The sequence below is a fragment of the Scatophagus argus genome, chromosome 9, assembly GCF_020382885.2.
Source record: "Scatophagus argus isolate fScaArg1 chromosome 9, fScaArg1.pri, whole genome shotgun sequence".
Taxonomy (NCBI): Eukaryota; Metazoa; Chordata; class Actinopteri; family Scatophagidae; genus Scatophagus; species Scatophagus argus.
The window spans coordinates 8,713,004-8,729,060 of record NC_058501.1 but is presented as its reverse complement, the minus strand read 5'-3'; the positions used below and the strand labels follow the sequence as shown (position 1 = coordinate 8,729,060).

Below are 16,057 nucleotides of genomic sequence, written 5' to 3'. Positions count from 1 at the left end.
CCAGCTGTACTGAGTTTCACTTGCCCTTAACTCTTTGAAGATTTATAGCATGTGGACTGCGCAAGATGGCAGTCGGATTAAAAACAGATAACAGACACTGGTACAAACCCATTATAGTTTTATTTGACTTACAGGTGCTTTTGGTTCCTAGTCAAGGAGCTTTACTGAGAGCACAGATTTCATTTACACAAAAAGAAAAACCAATAGTAGATCCGATTTATCACATTTGGATAAAACTAGCTTTCGAGCAAGAGGTACAGAACACGTTAAATGGTTTTCAGTTTTTTACCTCCTTTGAGTCACAGCACGCAGGTTCTCCTACATCTGTCATTTGCAGTGATTATGAAGATGTCACAAGATGGCAATAGCAAACTCACTTTTTTATTTTGTTTCTTTACAAATTCTGCACCAAATAAAATAAAGAGATCTGAAGAACAGGAACAACAATAATAAACAATTGTTCTACATAATGTTGCAAAATCTACATTCAAAAACCAAGACGCGCAATGTAGTATCAGGGCCCCATTAAATAACCATTTCAACAAGCACATAGTATAACATCTTTGCCCCTCTGTCCTTCTGTCTGCCAGTCCTCCATGCAGTCACAGACATTTTCTCACTTTGTTTTCAGTCCCAACAGCAGTCTCAGCACTGTCCCCTGCACTTTTCAATCGAGACACACTCAGAGGTGGAAGTGAAGGAGTAGAGGCTACAGGATAGAAAAAAAACTGACTTTTTTAAGTCCATAGTGGCCCAAGCCTTGTGGCTGAATGTGCCCCATCCTGCTTGTGCATAAACATTATATTCAAATCATACAGGTAGCAGCAACACCCCTGCAGACAGGGGTCAAGGGGGATGAGCAGTAGGTGAAGTTTCGGGGATGGAAGGATGGGAGGATAACAGGTGGAGGATGGGGAGGCTCTAGATGTCGTCTGTCCAGAGCACTACTGTACAAGGCCATCTCCAGGTGAGACTGGCTCTGTGTCCTGGCCTCTGCGATGCCTGTGCTCCGTTTTGTTCCTGTTATCAGAGTCTTCACGTTCACCCGCGTCTCTCTCCCGTTCTCGCTCCCTCTCTCTCTTCCTCTCCCGTCGCCCCTCTTGGTTCTCCTTATCTTTCCGGTTGTTGCGATTCCTCCGTTCTCTTCGCTCATTCTTCCTCCACCCACCTGGAAGCAAAGGAAAATGAAATGATAAAGATTAGTTAGGTAGAGGACATGACAAAGCTCTGCATCTCCTCCACATACATTTCAGAAGGTAGTAATCAGCTGTAAAATGAAGAAATTTTACTGTGCATCATTCTCAGATTCCTTTCATATGGTCTTGTCAAATAGTGCCCATTCTAATCTCAATTCCAAAGAAATCAGTCTGGTAACATATGTAACATATATGATGAGTTATTTATAGGACTCATAGCCTCAGGAAAACCTCCTTGTGTCTAACAATTCATTTAAGTAACAAGGCTTGTTGAGGGAGAGTGAATACTGTGCAAACTCATTATATGTTTGCACTGCAGTTTTCCTTTAAAAGACAACATGCTCTGTACTGAACACTAGATGGCAGTCTTTCATCACAGACTGCAGCTGTCTGTCTGCAATGAACAGACCATTGTCCAAAATAGAAAACCTTTAAATAAACTCCCAATTTATCTGTTCTTGCAACACCATCTCATAAACAAAACCAAGAGTTTTGGAATGCTGAAGGTTTATCTCTGCTCGAGCTAAAGTTATTAATGATAATAACAAGATCCACCCCCAGGGAGTTTGGAGACAGGACCTGCAAGTGAAAGCAGGGGAGGCCCTTTCCTGTTGTTGTGCTGCTGCTGTTCATGTGTGAGTGGAACGGAGCAGCACGGCCTGCTTGGCTGGTTGGCCGGCCAGTTGGGGATTGTGAAACTGCTGAAGTAGGCAGTAGACACAGACACAGGGCGAGAGAGAAAGAGAGATAAAGTGAGAGAAAGGGAGAGAAAGAGAGAGAGAGGGAGAGATCTCTGTCTCCCTCCTGTCCACTTCATGTTCGGCCTCCTATGCTCATCCTCTCCCTCTCTGTCTGTTCATTAATCAAGCCAGAGCCCTGGTTGGACCAGGGGCCATGTCTGACCCACTCATTCATAGTGATACCAAGCTGTACCTGCTGACTGTGCTTAATCTCCTTGAAATAATGAAGGGCCAGAAGCTTAAATGTTTATCTGAATATGTGCACAAACACACACAGAACAGTGTTCACATTTAATTGCAAGACAGTGAAAAATAAGTAAAAAAGAACCAAAATCAAAGATGGTGAATATAGCTGATTGCATGGATGGACGGATGGATGGGCAGATGGAGTAATCTGGTGCACTGACTCATCCGAGGTCTGCCCCTTGTCCTCTATAAACACAGGAAGTCCCCTTCGCTCTCATTGTTTTCTCTGTCCTGACACCATTTACAACTATTTACAAGTTCAGTGGATTAGTCATACTGTAGCCCCTGTGCTTTTGTCGAGCCAGAGGAGAAACCTAATCCATGCCTGTGTTGAGATGATTAGGAGAGTGTTTATTAAACCAATCTGCATTTGGTTAGTTTCTGATGGGTTTTTTGTAAACTGTGTGTTGACATGTGTGTAACGGTACCCAAATGAGACACCTTTGGAGGTTTGGGAAGATTTTCAGGAGACATTTAGCAGTAAAAGTCAAGCTTTAATGAATAATGCCATCAAGAGTTTGAGACTGGCAGTGAGTGAGTGGTTGGCTTTGGGAACAACACATGAAAATCCATTCCACTCATTTTATGAACTGGAACCAGTACTTGCAGTAATATAGCCTCATTTTAATGCAAAAATTCAAGAAAAGCTTTTACTTTTGCCTTCAGAAGTAAAACTAAGAGCAGTTTGGACAAGACCTATTAGTCCTGTTTTGGCTGAGATTGTGCAATATGTGGTAGGTATAAAAAAGAACATACTAAGAATATATTCAATGTATTTTTTTCACAAAATAAAAGTTCCAGCTGGTTATGTAGTGAGTGTTTTAAGAAATCGGCATGTCTTCAACTAAACAATGAAAACATACTGTGATTGGTGGGAATTGTAATACGTAACACGTTTTTTGTACGTATTAATACGTATATGTATAATACATATTTTGCCTGGATGAATGATTTCACTATTACTTCATATTGAATCACTTACATTTTTTTTTCTGTATACAGTGTGGGTATCACCACTGTAGGTACAATGAGTATGGAAAAAACTATGGTCATTATTCAAAGTGAACTACATGTGTGAATCCCATGCTTTTCAAATAAAATGATTGTGTTTGGACTGCTACATGGATATAAAAGCTTCCCTCTGGTACAAGTTCATTTAAAATGCTGTTAAGTGGAATAATTTAAGAGGAATAATTTGAAATTTTTGGGACATAATAAAGGCTTATTCACTTTCTGGACAAGAGTTAAATGAGAAGATCAATACTATTGGCTTGGCTGTCTGTTCAGTATTGAGATGGATGCATGACGCAGCTAGATTAGCTGCGCACGAAGACTTAAAGCAGGAAGAAACTGCCAGCCGGACTCTGTCCAGAGTTTAACAATCCAAGTACCAGAACACAGTCAAGAGCAAAACTATTTCCTGGAGACTAGCAGTTGGGTGTAGTGACTTTGTGATGTTTTCACTGGTTGAAATAGTTACAGCGAGTAACTTCCTGCTAATTCACAAAATATCTACTTTACATTTCTGTTTATGTTTAGAACAAGCAACCAAGTTGTGCAATGTGTTCATGAGCTTTAGTTCTGGTAACAAAAACTTTAAACCCTGGACAGAGCCAGATTAGCTTTTGTTTAATCTTTTCATATAATTCTCACTAAAATAGCAAATGATTACATTTCCAAAAATGTCAAACTATTTATTTAATGTGCTTTCAGTTAATGTAACTGTCACAGCAGCAAATGGAACATTTATTTAACACCAAGTCATTTAGTGTTTTGTTGTCTATCATAAAAGTGAGCAGAAAAGAACTCTTGTACCCAAACAACAGAAGAGATGGATGTGCCACGGTGCAGAAATATTCTGTTACAAGTAGTAGTCATGCATTTAAGTTTTAGTTTAAATAAAAGTACAAAAGTATAGTACAAAATATACTTAAAGTATACAGAAAAAAAGCACTCATTTTACAGAATGGAATATTTCAAAGTAATGTATTTTATTGGATTATTTAATCATCGATGCATTCTTGGCTTCATCACTTTAATACTGAAGCTGATAGAGATGGTTTAATTACTTTATACAATTTGTCTTCTTGGCAACTTCTGAATTTCCCTGATCAATAAGGTTTACCTGAATCTATAAAATTTCATCATAGTTAATTAGTTGACTATAGTTTGCATTATTAAATTACATCTGCAAAGTAACTAGTAACTTAACTTGTCAAATAAATGTAGTGGAGTAAACTTTTGTACAATTTTGCTTCTAAATTGTAGGGAAGGTGAAGTATGAAGTAGCAGAAAATAGTGAAATACTGAAATAAAAGAAAAGTACATCACAAATTTATTTAAATACACTAATAGGGTAAATGTACTTACAGATTTTCCACCACTGGAAAGAAGTAAAAACAACACAAAGGCACAAATGAGAGAGAGTACTTTTAAATATCTGTGGACTCCTTAAACTGCCACTCATGTATACACTACACACTGCACACTCAAGTTTTTGTCATTTGCACTAGGACTGCATACATTGTGCAGATTTATTGTGGCCAATATAGTGTGATGACAGTCACTTGTAGTGTAAGTCTGGGTGGCGTCAAAGCCTATTCTGTAACTCATTTTAGGTTCCACATATAACTAGTACCAAATTCAGTACCAGATGACAAGCACTTGAATACTTCAATACAAGTTTGAATATTTCATATCGGTTAATCTGTATGTGTTATCCTCATCATCCTGTGTTATTCACTGCACTGTGTTAACAAAGCATTGTGCATTGCTGTAACATAACTTTGAGAAATCTGTTGCAGTACACTCACAAAGGACAGTCAGTAAACTGTACTGAGAGGGGCTTTACTGGGTGGGACTCTGTGTGTGTGTGCTGGCACCATGGGTTATACAGCATGCTAGTGAATGAGGCATGGGGAGAAAAAGAGAACAGTAGAAGAGATGAACAAGGTGACAGCAGGAAATAAACAGAGCACTGAGGATAAGGGGAGGTGTGTGCGTATATGTGTGTGTGTGCAGTTTGAGGAGAACTGTGTGTTTTATGGTGGCGCATCCTTCATGGCAGGCGTTCTGTCGTCTGGGGAGCTTTTGGCGGGAGCCAGGATAGGATTAAAGGCTATGGGTTGTCCCACAAGTGGAATGCCTGCCGCATGGCCGCCAGGATGTCACGAGGGGAGCTTTGGGTGTGTCTGTGTGTGTGTGTGTGTGCAAATCATTCTCATTGCTTGATTGAGGTTAGCTTGCTTAACTGTACGTTTCTCTGGGTGTAATAGGTCTGTCTGTGTGTGTGTGTGAGTGGGAGTCAAATGGTTTGCAGAGGTCACATGGTCTATCCGGCTACAGAGATAGAGAGGTGAACAGCAGGTCCATTGAAGGACAAATTAGCCAGCATTAACTTGAGAGAGATGATAGCGGATGAGGATATGTGTGTAAACATTCTCCAGCAGTGGATAACAGAGGAACAGTCAGTCTTTCTGACTCTAAGCTTGAATAGGTCAGTGCTTTTCAGTTTTATAACTGTTCTGACGTAGTATCTGTAATTTAAAACATGGATTCATGGGTTAAAACCAACTTAATGGTTGTGTAAGAGCTGGAGGCTTCTGCCTATACTCAAAGAAAAAATACAACATTTTTGGAAATGTGCTTTCTCGTTGAGAGTTATATGACAAGATTGAAACCACTCTCATATCTGTGCATTAAAAACTAAAACTTAAGCCAGGAATGGATTACTGCTTCTTAGCACAAAGACCATGAGCAGTGGAAATAAGCTAACCTGGCTTTGTTTAAATTTAATTTTCCTATTAGCAACAAAAAATAATTTGATGGTTTTTGGATTGAAGAAAGTGAAAAGTATTGGATGGAATAGCCAAAGACTAACGTGGAGGAGTGAAACAATGTAGTAAAGAGGAAACGTGAGAGGACAGAAGTAGAGGAGAATGCAAAAGGAGAAAGTGCAAAAGGAGCAGGATGTATCAATGTCTGAGGGCTGCTGGAGGATTACTGGCGGCTCTCTGAGGTCGGACCACTGACCCCCTAGCGTGTGCAGAACGTAAACAACGAAGAGAGGATGCGCCAAAGCAGATAATTAGCTCTCATTCACTGCAGATGCTCTTGGAGCAGGGGCAACTGGGTAATCACAAGTGGGGGCAACGTTGATAAACGAGGTCTATAATGTGAAAGACTAAATTCAACTGTCCCCCCCTCCACCCCCTGCCACACACACAAAAACACACAGGCTCAGGCTAGATCAACAGAGCCGTCGACTCCACACTAAAATCTCGGCCCCGACCCGACTGACTGGGAACGCCAACAGGGAGCTTATATGGGGGTCTATGTTTTCTTTGGTTTGGTAGGGAGTGTGTGTGTGTGTGTGTGTGTGTGAGAGAGAGAGAGAGAGAGAGTGGAGAGGATGAGGATGGGGGAATGGATCAGCAGAGAGATACAGATAGAAGCGAGAGAGAGAGAGTGCGATAGTGGGGGTGACAGAGGGCACATTTCACAGTCTGCCTTACAAATCGCAGTGACCCCACTGACTCTCTTTACAAATTATGACCAGGAGCAACATTATTTTAGTGAGACAAAGATGTTTGTGTGTCTTTGCTGTGCCCAAGTGTGCATTTGTCTGGCTTTTTTGAAGTGAAGAGGGTGTATCTATATCTGAATATGTGTGTGCAAGTGTTGGTTTGCATGTATATGTGTGTGTGTGTGTGTGTTGGCAGCTGTGGGGATAAACCAATACTGATCCCCTGGTCGCCGCGTGCCTCCCAGGGGGAGGATGTTGATGTTGAGCTGGCTGTTTCTGCTCCGGAGTGAGCTGCTTTTCTGCTGCATCACACACACACACATGCACAGAAACACACACACACGCACGCACATGCACACACATATACACACACACTGTTTGCTCTGTAAGTGTGAGGCCCCAGAGGGCTGGATCTCAGCCTCCTACCCTGTCTGCGATCTGTCATTTAACACTACAGAGCCCAGGCTAAAAAACAACCAGCCGTAACCACCAACCAGCTCAGTAACCACACACACACAGTACACACATAACACAAAGTGATCATAAATTCACCACAGCACCGGGTTTTAAAAGGAGAAGAGCCCGTCTGAAAGTAGTTTTCACTCTCTTCATTGGAAATCATCACGCTATTCCTTGTTTGCTGGGAGCAGAGAAAGCGGTTTTTCTGTTTAAAAATCCAAAGAGGTCTCGTGGGAAAACACACAACATAGCCATTGCAACATCACACATGTGTGTTCCCCCACTGTCCTCACTCTAACCACAATGACAATCCTCTGAGTAAACAGTCATAGTCCTGAGCGGAAGAACGACTAGCCCTGATTGTACATGCTGAAGCAGCAAGGTCTGGAATTCATATAGAGTAGAAATCGTGCCATGTGTCACTAATTCGCTGTTGGCAGTGAGTGTGGTGGGTCAACAGCATCTACAATAGACCATGTATAGAATGTGGCCACTTTTAAAAGTTTGTTGTTAAAAGTTGCTGGAGCCAAGGATCTTGAGCCAGGATTTGACACACACAAATGAAACACCAACACTGTGCAAATTTGCTACAGTATCACTGTTGTTTTCTTTACCTGTACATTTCCTCCTCTTCACCAGGCACTCTTTGATCTCTGAGATCTCGGGGCAGGGGCTGCCAAAGGGCGATGGGTACTGAAGTACCTGCCGTGTGCGGGTCTCCTGGCCCCGCTTGAACCCACAGGTTCTACCAGACCGAGAACAGGGGCTCCACTCGCTCCACTCGCCCACTTGGCAGTGCACTGAATAGAGAAACAGAAGTGAGGCTGAGAGGCTTTAGTGTGAAACTATTTCACGTTTATAAGTTCCAAACTGGGTTTCTCTCTCTACTTTAAGCTTGTTTGCCACTTGTAGCCTTTCCACATCAAGCGACAAACGTGCCGTGGGCCCCCACCAACAGGACTGGCATCTTGGGTATTTTTTTTCCACACTGGACTGACCTTGTGCCGTGCACTCCATGAGTTTGTCATTAGGCTCGTAGTCCTCTGGACAGACATGGTGGCACCTCCCATTGAGCTGGTACAGGCCTGGCCGGCACCGCGTACATCTTTCACTGCTCACACACGCCTCACACTCTTCAGGGCACTCTGCAAAAACAAAAGCACAGTTATGTACTGTATCTGCGAGAAAGGTGGCTAAATTTAACACATAAACATATTTTATGCAACTGCTTCATTCCAAAGTCAGAATTGTTTGGTAAATTCTGCATGGCTAATGTGGGATAAGTACAAGGTAAATAGAGTTAAATAAAGAATAAACCCCAAGTTTATCCTTGTCCACGATAAGTGTAAACTCTAAATACTCACTGAGGACACACTCTCTCTGTGTGTCGCTGCGAACCAGCCCCTCAGGGCAGTTTTCCTGGCATTTGCCCAGGTGAAGGTAGAAGCCTGCTCGGCAGCGTGTGCAGAAGTTTTTGTTGAAGCAGGAGTCGCACTCGGACCTGCACTCTGACAGAGAAAGACAGACCCACCGCCGGAGTTTATTTAAACAAGTTATTGAGTGTGTCCTGTGCGTCAAATACACAGGGTGTGTGTGTGTGTGTGTGTGTGCATGTCTCACTGGGAATACAGTCAGGAATATAGGCCACTGCAATCAGTCTTAGTCTTATGGGGTGATATATGATTTTAAGTAAAACAACACTTTATTTAATTTAATGTCACCAAAAGGAAAGTTGTTCAGTTACATGAGTACACACACACACACACACACACACACACACACACACACATATATATATATATATATATATATATATGTATATATATATATATATATATATATATATAGGCTATTTCTAATGCAGGTCTCGAAGCTGTTGCTTGTAAAGAAGTGTATATGGAGGAAGGACATACGTTTTAACAATGTCTTGAAGCAGACTAGACTAGGCTGTAAATAAAACACACTGTTAAGAGGCCACATTTTTAAAACTCGACAAGTTTGAGATACTTTTCTGTGTGTGTTTGTTATGAGAGAAGATTACACAGAATAACACAGAACTCTGGCTACTAAAACCACACCTACAAACTTGTGTTCACTTAAACTGAGAACAGATAATGCAAGGGATGTTTTCATTGCTATTGTGTTATCATTCTGCTGCACAGTCTTCACGGCTTACTTGTACAGGTGTTTCTTTCTGGGGAGCGTGTGCCGTAAAAGCCCAGAGGACAGGAAGTCATGCACACCCCGATCTGCTTCATCCCAATCCTCTCCAAATGCATGAAGAAGCGTGGCTTGCAGGACAGGCAGCCATTGTAGTCAGAGCAGGTCAGACAGCCACCCTGCTGGCACCCTGAGCTCACACCAGAGATCTCTGTTGATAGGAGCAGGGGAATGCTTAAGTATGAATTTTACATAATATAAAGGAAAACATTTTAAACTTTAAGTGTGGATAACTTCTACAGATATTCATAGTCACAGCATTAAGCCCTGGTGCCATAGTTTAATGCCAAACATACAGTGCTTGTAGATATCATGCTAGTAATGCCAGCCTCCCTCTCTTTCAAAGCTCATGGCAGGAATTCACATCACTGCTGGTGCCAAAAAGTAACCTTCTGGCAGCCTGTCTCTAACACCAGAACCATTTTAGCATTTAATTTAGGAAGAAGATAAGTATCCAGTGTCCTCAAATTTATTTCAGCCAGGGACGCAAATGTAGTCCCAAGAGGTCAATTTTACAATGGAATATTTATTTTTTCTTCTTCTTTTTTATTATATGTCTTTTTAAAGTGATTTTTTTTATTATGGTTTCCTGCACAAGACAGGATCAGACTGATAACTTAATCAGTTTAGTCCAGACTGTGGAGGTTATGAGGATTTAAACATTTCAATGTAGTGTCAGTGCAGATGTCAGGTCTCATTGGAACCACTGTGTATACTATACACTTGGATCTACAATACCAACATCAGTACTTAAGCACTATACTCTTAATGCACTGTTTTCATGTTTCGTGGTGGACCAATCAATAGTAAGTGATCATATTAGTGTATGTTGCATCTGGCTATGGCTCAATCAATCAGATGGTAAACTATTTTGCCGTTGGTTTCAGCCAAAAAAAATCTGTAACAAAAATAAAAATGAAATTAAATGAAATATCTTAAGAAGTGCCTACAATACTTTCCAAATATAATCCAAAACTGACAGCTTAGCGTTTGATACAAATAAATGTTGATTATTTTAAGTATTAATATTACATTTACTGTTTCAGACAAGTGTTGATGTGTCACATGCTTTGAGTCAAAGAGCAAAGGGAAAACAGACAGTCAATTATGTTATTTATGTCATGGTTGGGATCTCATATGCTTAAGTGTTTAATTATAATGTCATGTGACACTAATCACTGAGTGTGTGAGTGATAGCACCGTGCCAGTGACAGCCTTTTACACTATGTTTATACCATGCAGGATTTTTTTAATCACCCATTCTTTACTAATTTGATGATTCATGAGATGTTGTCTGCCCATAAATGAAAGCTGTGGATGTAGGTTTTAATTATTTTAATTGTATGTTGACAGCTGAGTCAAAGACATTTTTGATGTTTGCAAAGTTACAGCATGTGTATTTCAAAGTAATACTGTGTTTAAGTAATGATTTAAAAACATACACTCAGGTACGCTCAGTGTTAACATATTGTAGAAAAATAAAATGCAATGATCATAAAACGTTAGGGTTTGAAGTCTGACAGCTGTATTCAAGAAGAATAGATTCAGTATGATTTCACGTTGTCAGTATCATGGAAAAGCTTACACTCATATTTCATTCTTTTCAGTTTTTAGAGTTCAAAAACAGTAAGGAAAAAAAGAAAGGGTTTTAGTGGTTGGATGAAGATGTGCTCTGAAAGAAACTTCCAGATGATGGGTAGCTTGCAAAGGATGTTTTAAACTTTTGATTCAGTACTGGTATAAGTGGTATTTTATAGAACAAATGTGTTTAACTTACTCGCAGTTTTAAATACCATCTCATAGTTAAATACAGAAAATGGTCCACTGATTTTGGGAATGACAAAATCAATTCAGGGATGAACATGTTACATCTGCTTATATTTACCTGCACCAGGAGTGACACCTGTGACACAAAGTCACAGCGAATCAAAGAAGTCACATGTTTTACAGTCTATGCTGCATTGGTTCTCCATTCCCAAAGGCATTGTTTGGACAGTGTTGCAGTAGTCACACATGGCAGACAAATCCAAAGCAACCCGGTAAGTGCCAAAGGAATTGGTTTTCCTCTCCAGTGACATATCATGCCACAGGCCCTCTTCCGTCTTCTCTAAGTTCAGGGATTTAGCTGCCAGTTCAGCATAGATCCCAGATGCTTTGTTTGAAATATTTCAACAATCTTTACTGCTGCCTTAACTGCTGTCCATTTTGCCACATGTGTTCCTGCCAAGTTGCCCTGATTCACAGAAGTCTTAAGACGCAGGAATTTGGCCTTGCCCTCACACTCGCACCAACAAAACCTCAGTTGGGCAGTGGTCACTTGCATAACATACCAACAAAGTTACATATGAAAAAATATTTTCACATGCCTGCACACACAAAAACACAGATGGTCGGTGGGGAAAACAGAATTGTGCAGAAGTAACGTAATTAATCCAGCTGCCACAGTGGCAAGTGATGCATGGAGTATATTTTAAATCTGCTCATCTTTGTCCTCCACTGAGCTGCCCTGTCTTGATAAACAATATGAAATAAATAATTAGCACTGTTAGGACCCAGGCACCCACATGCCTTCATTTCTGGAAGGGTCATCACAGACAGGAAGCACGAAGCTTGGGTTCAGTCTCTGCACGGTAATTTTGACCAACTGACTCAATGGTCATTGACCCCCAACTCACCCTTCTTTCCCTCTGAAGTCTGTACTCATTCACCCCTTCGCCAACTAATCCCTCCATCCTCCCTGATATCTCTGAAAGTATTAGATATCTGCATCCTTGGAGGAAGTTTGGATTCTGAGATGCACGTTTTTTGCTTTTTTTTTTTAATGGGTACAGAGTCAGCACAGAAGGGCCGAAGTTTACTACAGCAGAGCTTACTGTTCGTCAGACACAAATGAATGCTTTAGTGCTGCCATCTCAAAACTGAATTACCTCATAGCTGGGCATATGGCACATCTGCATCTCATCTCCATCAAAAACTAATTGATACTAATTTAAATGATTCCAACTTTACAATAAGCACACTGTTAACAATGTTTTCAGTCAGTCAGGGAATAATTCAATAAACCAAGTGATTATTTTCAGTGGACCCACCTGCCACCCCTCTCTCACACTGCGTTGAGAGGCTCTTTAATACTGTTTGGGGAGAAATAAACATTGAAAAGTGTGTCCTGATGCAGTGTAGGGTGTGAAGCCCACACTATATATCCTACTTAAGCACAGAACAAACACAAATGGAGAATACATAAGAATAATCAAACCATTACATACAGCATGTACATTTCCTTGTCTGTTATCATTGCGACTGATGTTTAATATTAGAGTTCCAGTTTCCTGCAGCTAAATACAATTTATATACACTATGCCAAATGATCCACGTTTAGTTCCTCAGGTCTGAACTGACTACACTAAAGAGAGCTGCCAAGAGAAACAGTAACCCCAGGACCCCTTTTAAAACTATACCATAAATACAATGTTAATGTCAGATGCTGCAACTCTGTTTTTTTGTTTTTTGTTTTAAATGACCACTTTCATAGCCAACAGTAAAAAAAATTAACAACAAATAAAAACTCCTCTGCTTCTGGTCTGGAGTACAGAACTGAACTCCAGAGATGTAGATAGAAGTCTCAGCCCCAGGTGGCAGGGATAAAAACATCACTTCAAAGGTCTATTATTATAAATCACAGAGAGTTTTCGGCCATGCTGGCAAGTGATACATGGAATATTCCAGTTATTCCCGCTCTTCTCGAACAGGCTTGGTCACTGAGCACATCTGGAGGCCCTCAGTGATAAAGTGTATGTAGGAAGAATAGAAAAATATTCTGTATTGATACTTATTCCTGGAAAAAAAGCTTACCCTAGCTCAAAGGATGAGGTATGATTTTGGACCCCTGGAAAATATATGGCAGATGAAATACCATCAGTCTTAAGTGTTGTCTTTATGGAGCATCTCTGCTGTTTTGAGGTAGCCTACTGTCAAATGTGCATTATCTCAGATTTTGAATTGGAACTAAAGCAAGATGGTACATGATTTCAAATTATGATGCTGGGTTGAATTTCTGACTGCCGTGAATGTGAGCCCCTCTCAGTGTGATCTGGACCAACATCAGAGGAAACCTTTCCTTTGTCCACAATGGTGCAATGTAGAGAAAATAAACTTAACGCGAGGGCTACTTCACGAAAGATGGGAACTACAGCTATAATGTCCATTAGCTCCGAACCCCGGGTGGCAACACTCCATGCCTGAAGTCTGCTGCTCTGACCGCTAGAGAGCGACGGGAACCAGGAGACTGAGCGCAAACAGTAGCGCCTGCAGGCTTCAGGTGATACACAGAACAATTTATTAATCCAATTAAGCTCCAGAGGAAACATAAAAAAGCGGACTGAAGATGATGCAATGACTGAAGGCATCACCATACAAGGACCATAAGAGCTAATAGGCTGGAGCTGGAATTTACCGAAATCAAACTGACAATAAGGAGCCCGGTCTCGTTTACTATACAGCACAATTGGAGGGCATAGACTTCGTAATACTGAAAAGTAGGGTTGTGCGTGTGGAAACTGGTGAATTTAACGTATTGGTGCTGTACTGAATGGCTTTAATAATCAATATAATCTGTTGAATCAGTGTGACCATTATAATCCACCAAGTGATAGAAATTAGGTTTTGATCATCTTCTTTTAATTTACACAATAGAGAAATATGTTATAGCATGACAAACTCACATCAGTGGAACATGGGCCTGAGTGGTGCGCCTTTGTAAGACTGTTTGGTGACCTACAGGTCTTTACTACATTGATCAAGTAATGTGCCAATCACTGGTTTAGATTTTTATAATAGGCTGAATACAGAGATATAGAATGCAGACTGGACACATTTGGATTCCCTCTGAATAAAACAGGTCGATAAATATTGGATTAAAAACTCAGAAGAAAGAGAAAAGAACATAAAGACCGCGCTGAGTATGTGCACCAAACGCCGGGCAGCATCCTACAGCACTTTACCCACTCACGTTTATGTTGCCGGTGCCTGGAGCTGCTGTGCTGCTGACAACCAGTGTAATCCATGCAGTGCAAGATGATCAAAACAAAGGAGATCAGTTGTAATTGCATAGTAGCCCAGAGATGAGACTCGTAAAGCCAATGTCAATGTTCATCAAATCACTTATTGGATAAGATTCCGTTTTCTTCCCCGTGACGGAGTGCGGAGGGTAGATAATTCCTAGACACAGCAGGACCCCCAGCTATGTGGTGACATGTGGTGATGGTAGCGTACAGTGGCCCAATGATGCCTGGGCCGCTTAGACTGTAACATCCTGGAGATGATCTTCATATAAACCAAGAAAGCCAGACTGAGTCAGGGTTCCGTTATCCGTGCTGTGATGAAGAACATTCCCTCCAAAAACAATAAAAAAACCAAAAACAAACAAACACGCCAAATAGCTCGATTCTCATCCGGTGCGCGCAGGAGGCCAGCAAAAACAATCATTAGTGTAGGTCGAAAAGATGGATGCAATTATTATTTATGGTTAACATAACTCTCAAAAAGTTTGAGATATAACATCCATGTGTACAACTCCAAAGTCTCCCCCTGTCCCTCTCGCCCCGTCTCTCTCAGTGGAGATGCGCTGTGCGCCCCGGTGTCTGTGGATAGCCTAATGTGCCAGGCGCGCTGAGGGTCTCGGTTTCATTTCAGCATCAGCTGAGGCACAGAAAAGTAAAAAGCACAACAGACTCAACACCAGGAATCGCACACGCACACACAAAAAAAGCAAAAAAAGTTGCAGGTTTCGAAGTTCGTTTAGCTTTCAAACACACACTTCGTTTCACTCGCTGTCGGCGGCAGGCAGCTGAACCAAAGTAAATCTCCGCAGTTTCAGCTCTTTTCTGCTTTGCGTGCAGGACCCATTCACTCCCCTCCTGCCGGCCGGCTGATGACTTCAGCCTCTGTCTCTCTGTCTCTTTCTCTCCACCTATGAGCTCCAAAGTTTATTTAGAGGGCAAGCCCCCCGCGTCGGGGGGGTGGGGGGTGCAGTGGGGCAGGGGGGGGGGGTGGGGAGACAGACAGACTGAAGTTATTTCAACGAGGGTGTAGAGATGTGTACTGTAGCCTCTCTATGATTCCTGTTTGTCACTGTGCTTCCAGTGATGCTTTTAATGCACATCGTTTAACATGAACTGAGTATAAAAAGTGTGATTGTAATGAATGAAAAGCTGAGTGTTAGAATAAAGAATAAAGTTATATTATAATAAATACAGTCCTTAACACTGATTATGTGCTTAAACACATTCTGAACACAATCGCAACAGACAACTTCAGTTCTGAGTGAGAAAAACGAAGTTAAGAAATCTTTTGTTAATCAAAGTGTCATTTTGTGCCCAAAGGTTTCATTTACGTTGAATCCTTTGTACGAGTTTGTGTGTTCAAAGAGAGATGTGACGGGTTACTAACGCGAGATTAGCACAGATACCACTGACTTTGCCCTGACTGTATTGTAATTTGTTCATGTGTTTCTAAAACCACGCCAGGGAAAAAAAAAGAAGTTTTTGCATTTTTTTTTATTTTAGCAAAAGCTTAAGCAAGTTGGATAATATGGCCATGTAGTAAGTCTGCACTGTAGTGTGTCTTCTATTTATTTTCAATAATGACATTAGAGATTAATCTGCAAAAATGCA

At 41.1% G+C, this 16,057-nt stretch overlaps 1 protein-coding gene across 1 annotated transcript; it reads right to left on the bottom strand.

Annotated features, from left to right (window-relative positions):
• Nucleotides 1–101: 101 nt before the first annotated feature.
• On the bottom strand, nt 102–15,398 carry rspo3 (R-spondin 3). Its single transcript, XM_046399098.1, has 6 exons — nt 14,395–15,398; nt 9,343–9,537; nt 8,531–8,674; nt 8,165–8,311; nt 7,781–7,966; nt 102–1,168 (listed from the first exon to the last, which is right to left on the bottom strand). Exons 1-6 carry the CDS (start codon nt 14,492–14,494, stop codon nt 945–947), a joined length of 996 nt encoding a protein of 331 aa, XP_046255054.1. The 5' UTR covers nt 14,495–15,398; the 3' UTR covers nt 102–944.
• Nucleotides 15,399–16,057: the final 659 nt, after the last annotated feature.

Coding starts and splice junctions, on each gene's coding strand:
- rspo3 (XM_046399098.1), bottom strand. CDS start 14,494: ATGCAATTACAACTGATCTCCTTTGTTTTGATCATCTTGCACTGCATG. Junction 8,675..9,342: donor AGAAAGAAACACCTGTACAA/GTAAGCCGTGAA, acceptor TTTCTCTGTCAG/AGTGCAGGTCCGAGTGCGAC. Junction 7,967..8,164: donor CATGGAGTGCACGGCACAAG/GTCAGTCCAGTG, acceptor TTCTCTATTCAG/TGCACTGCCAAGTGGGCGAG.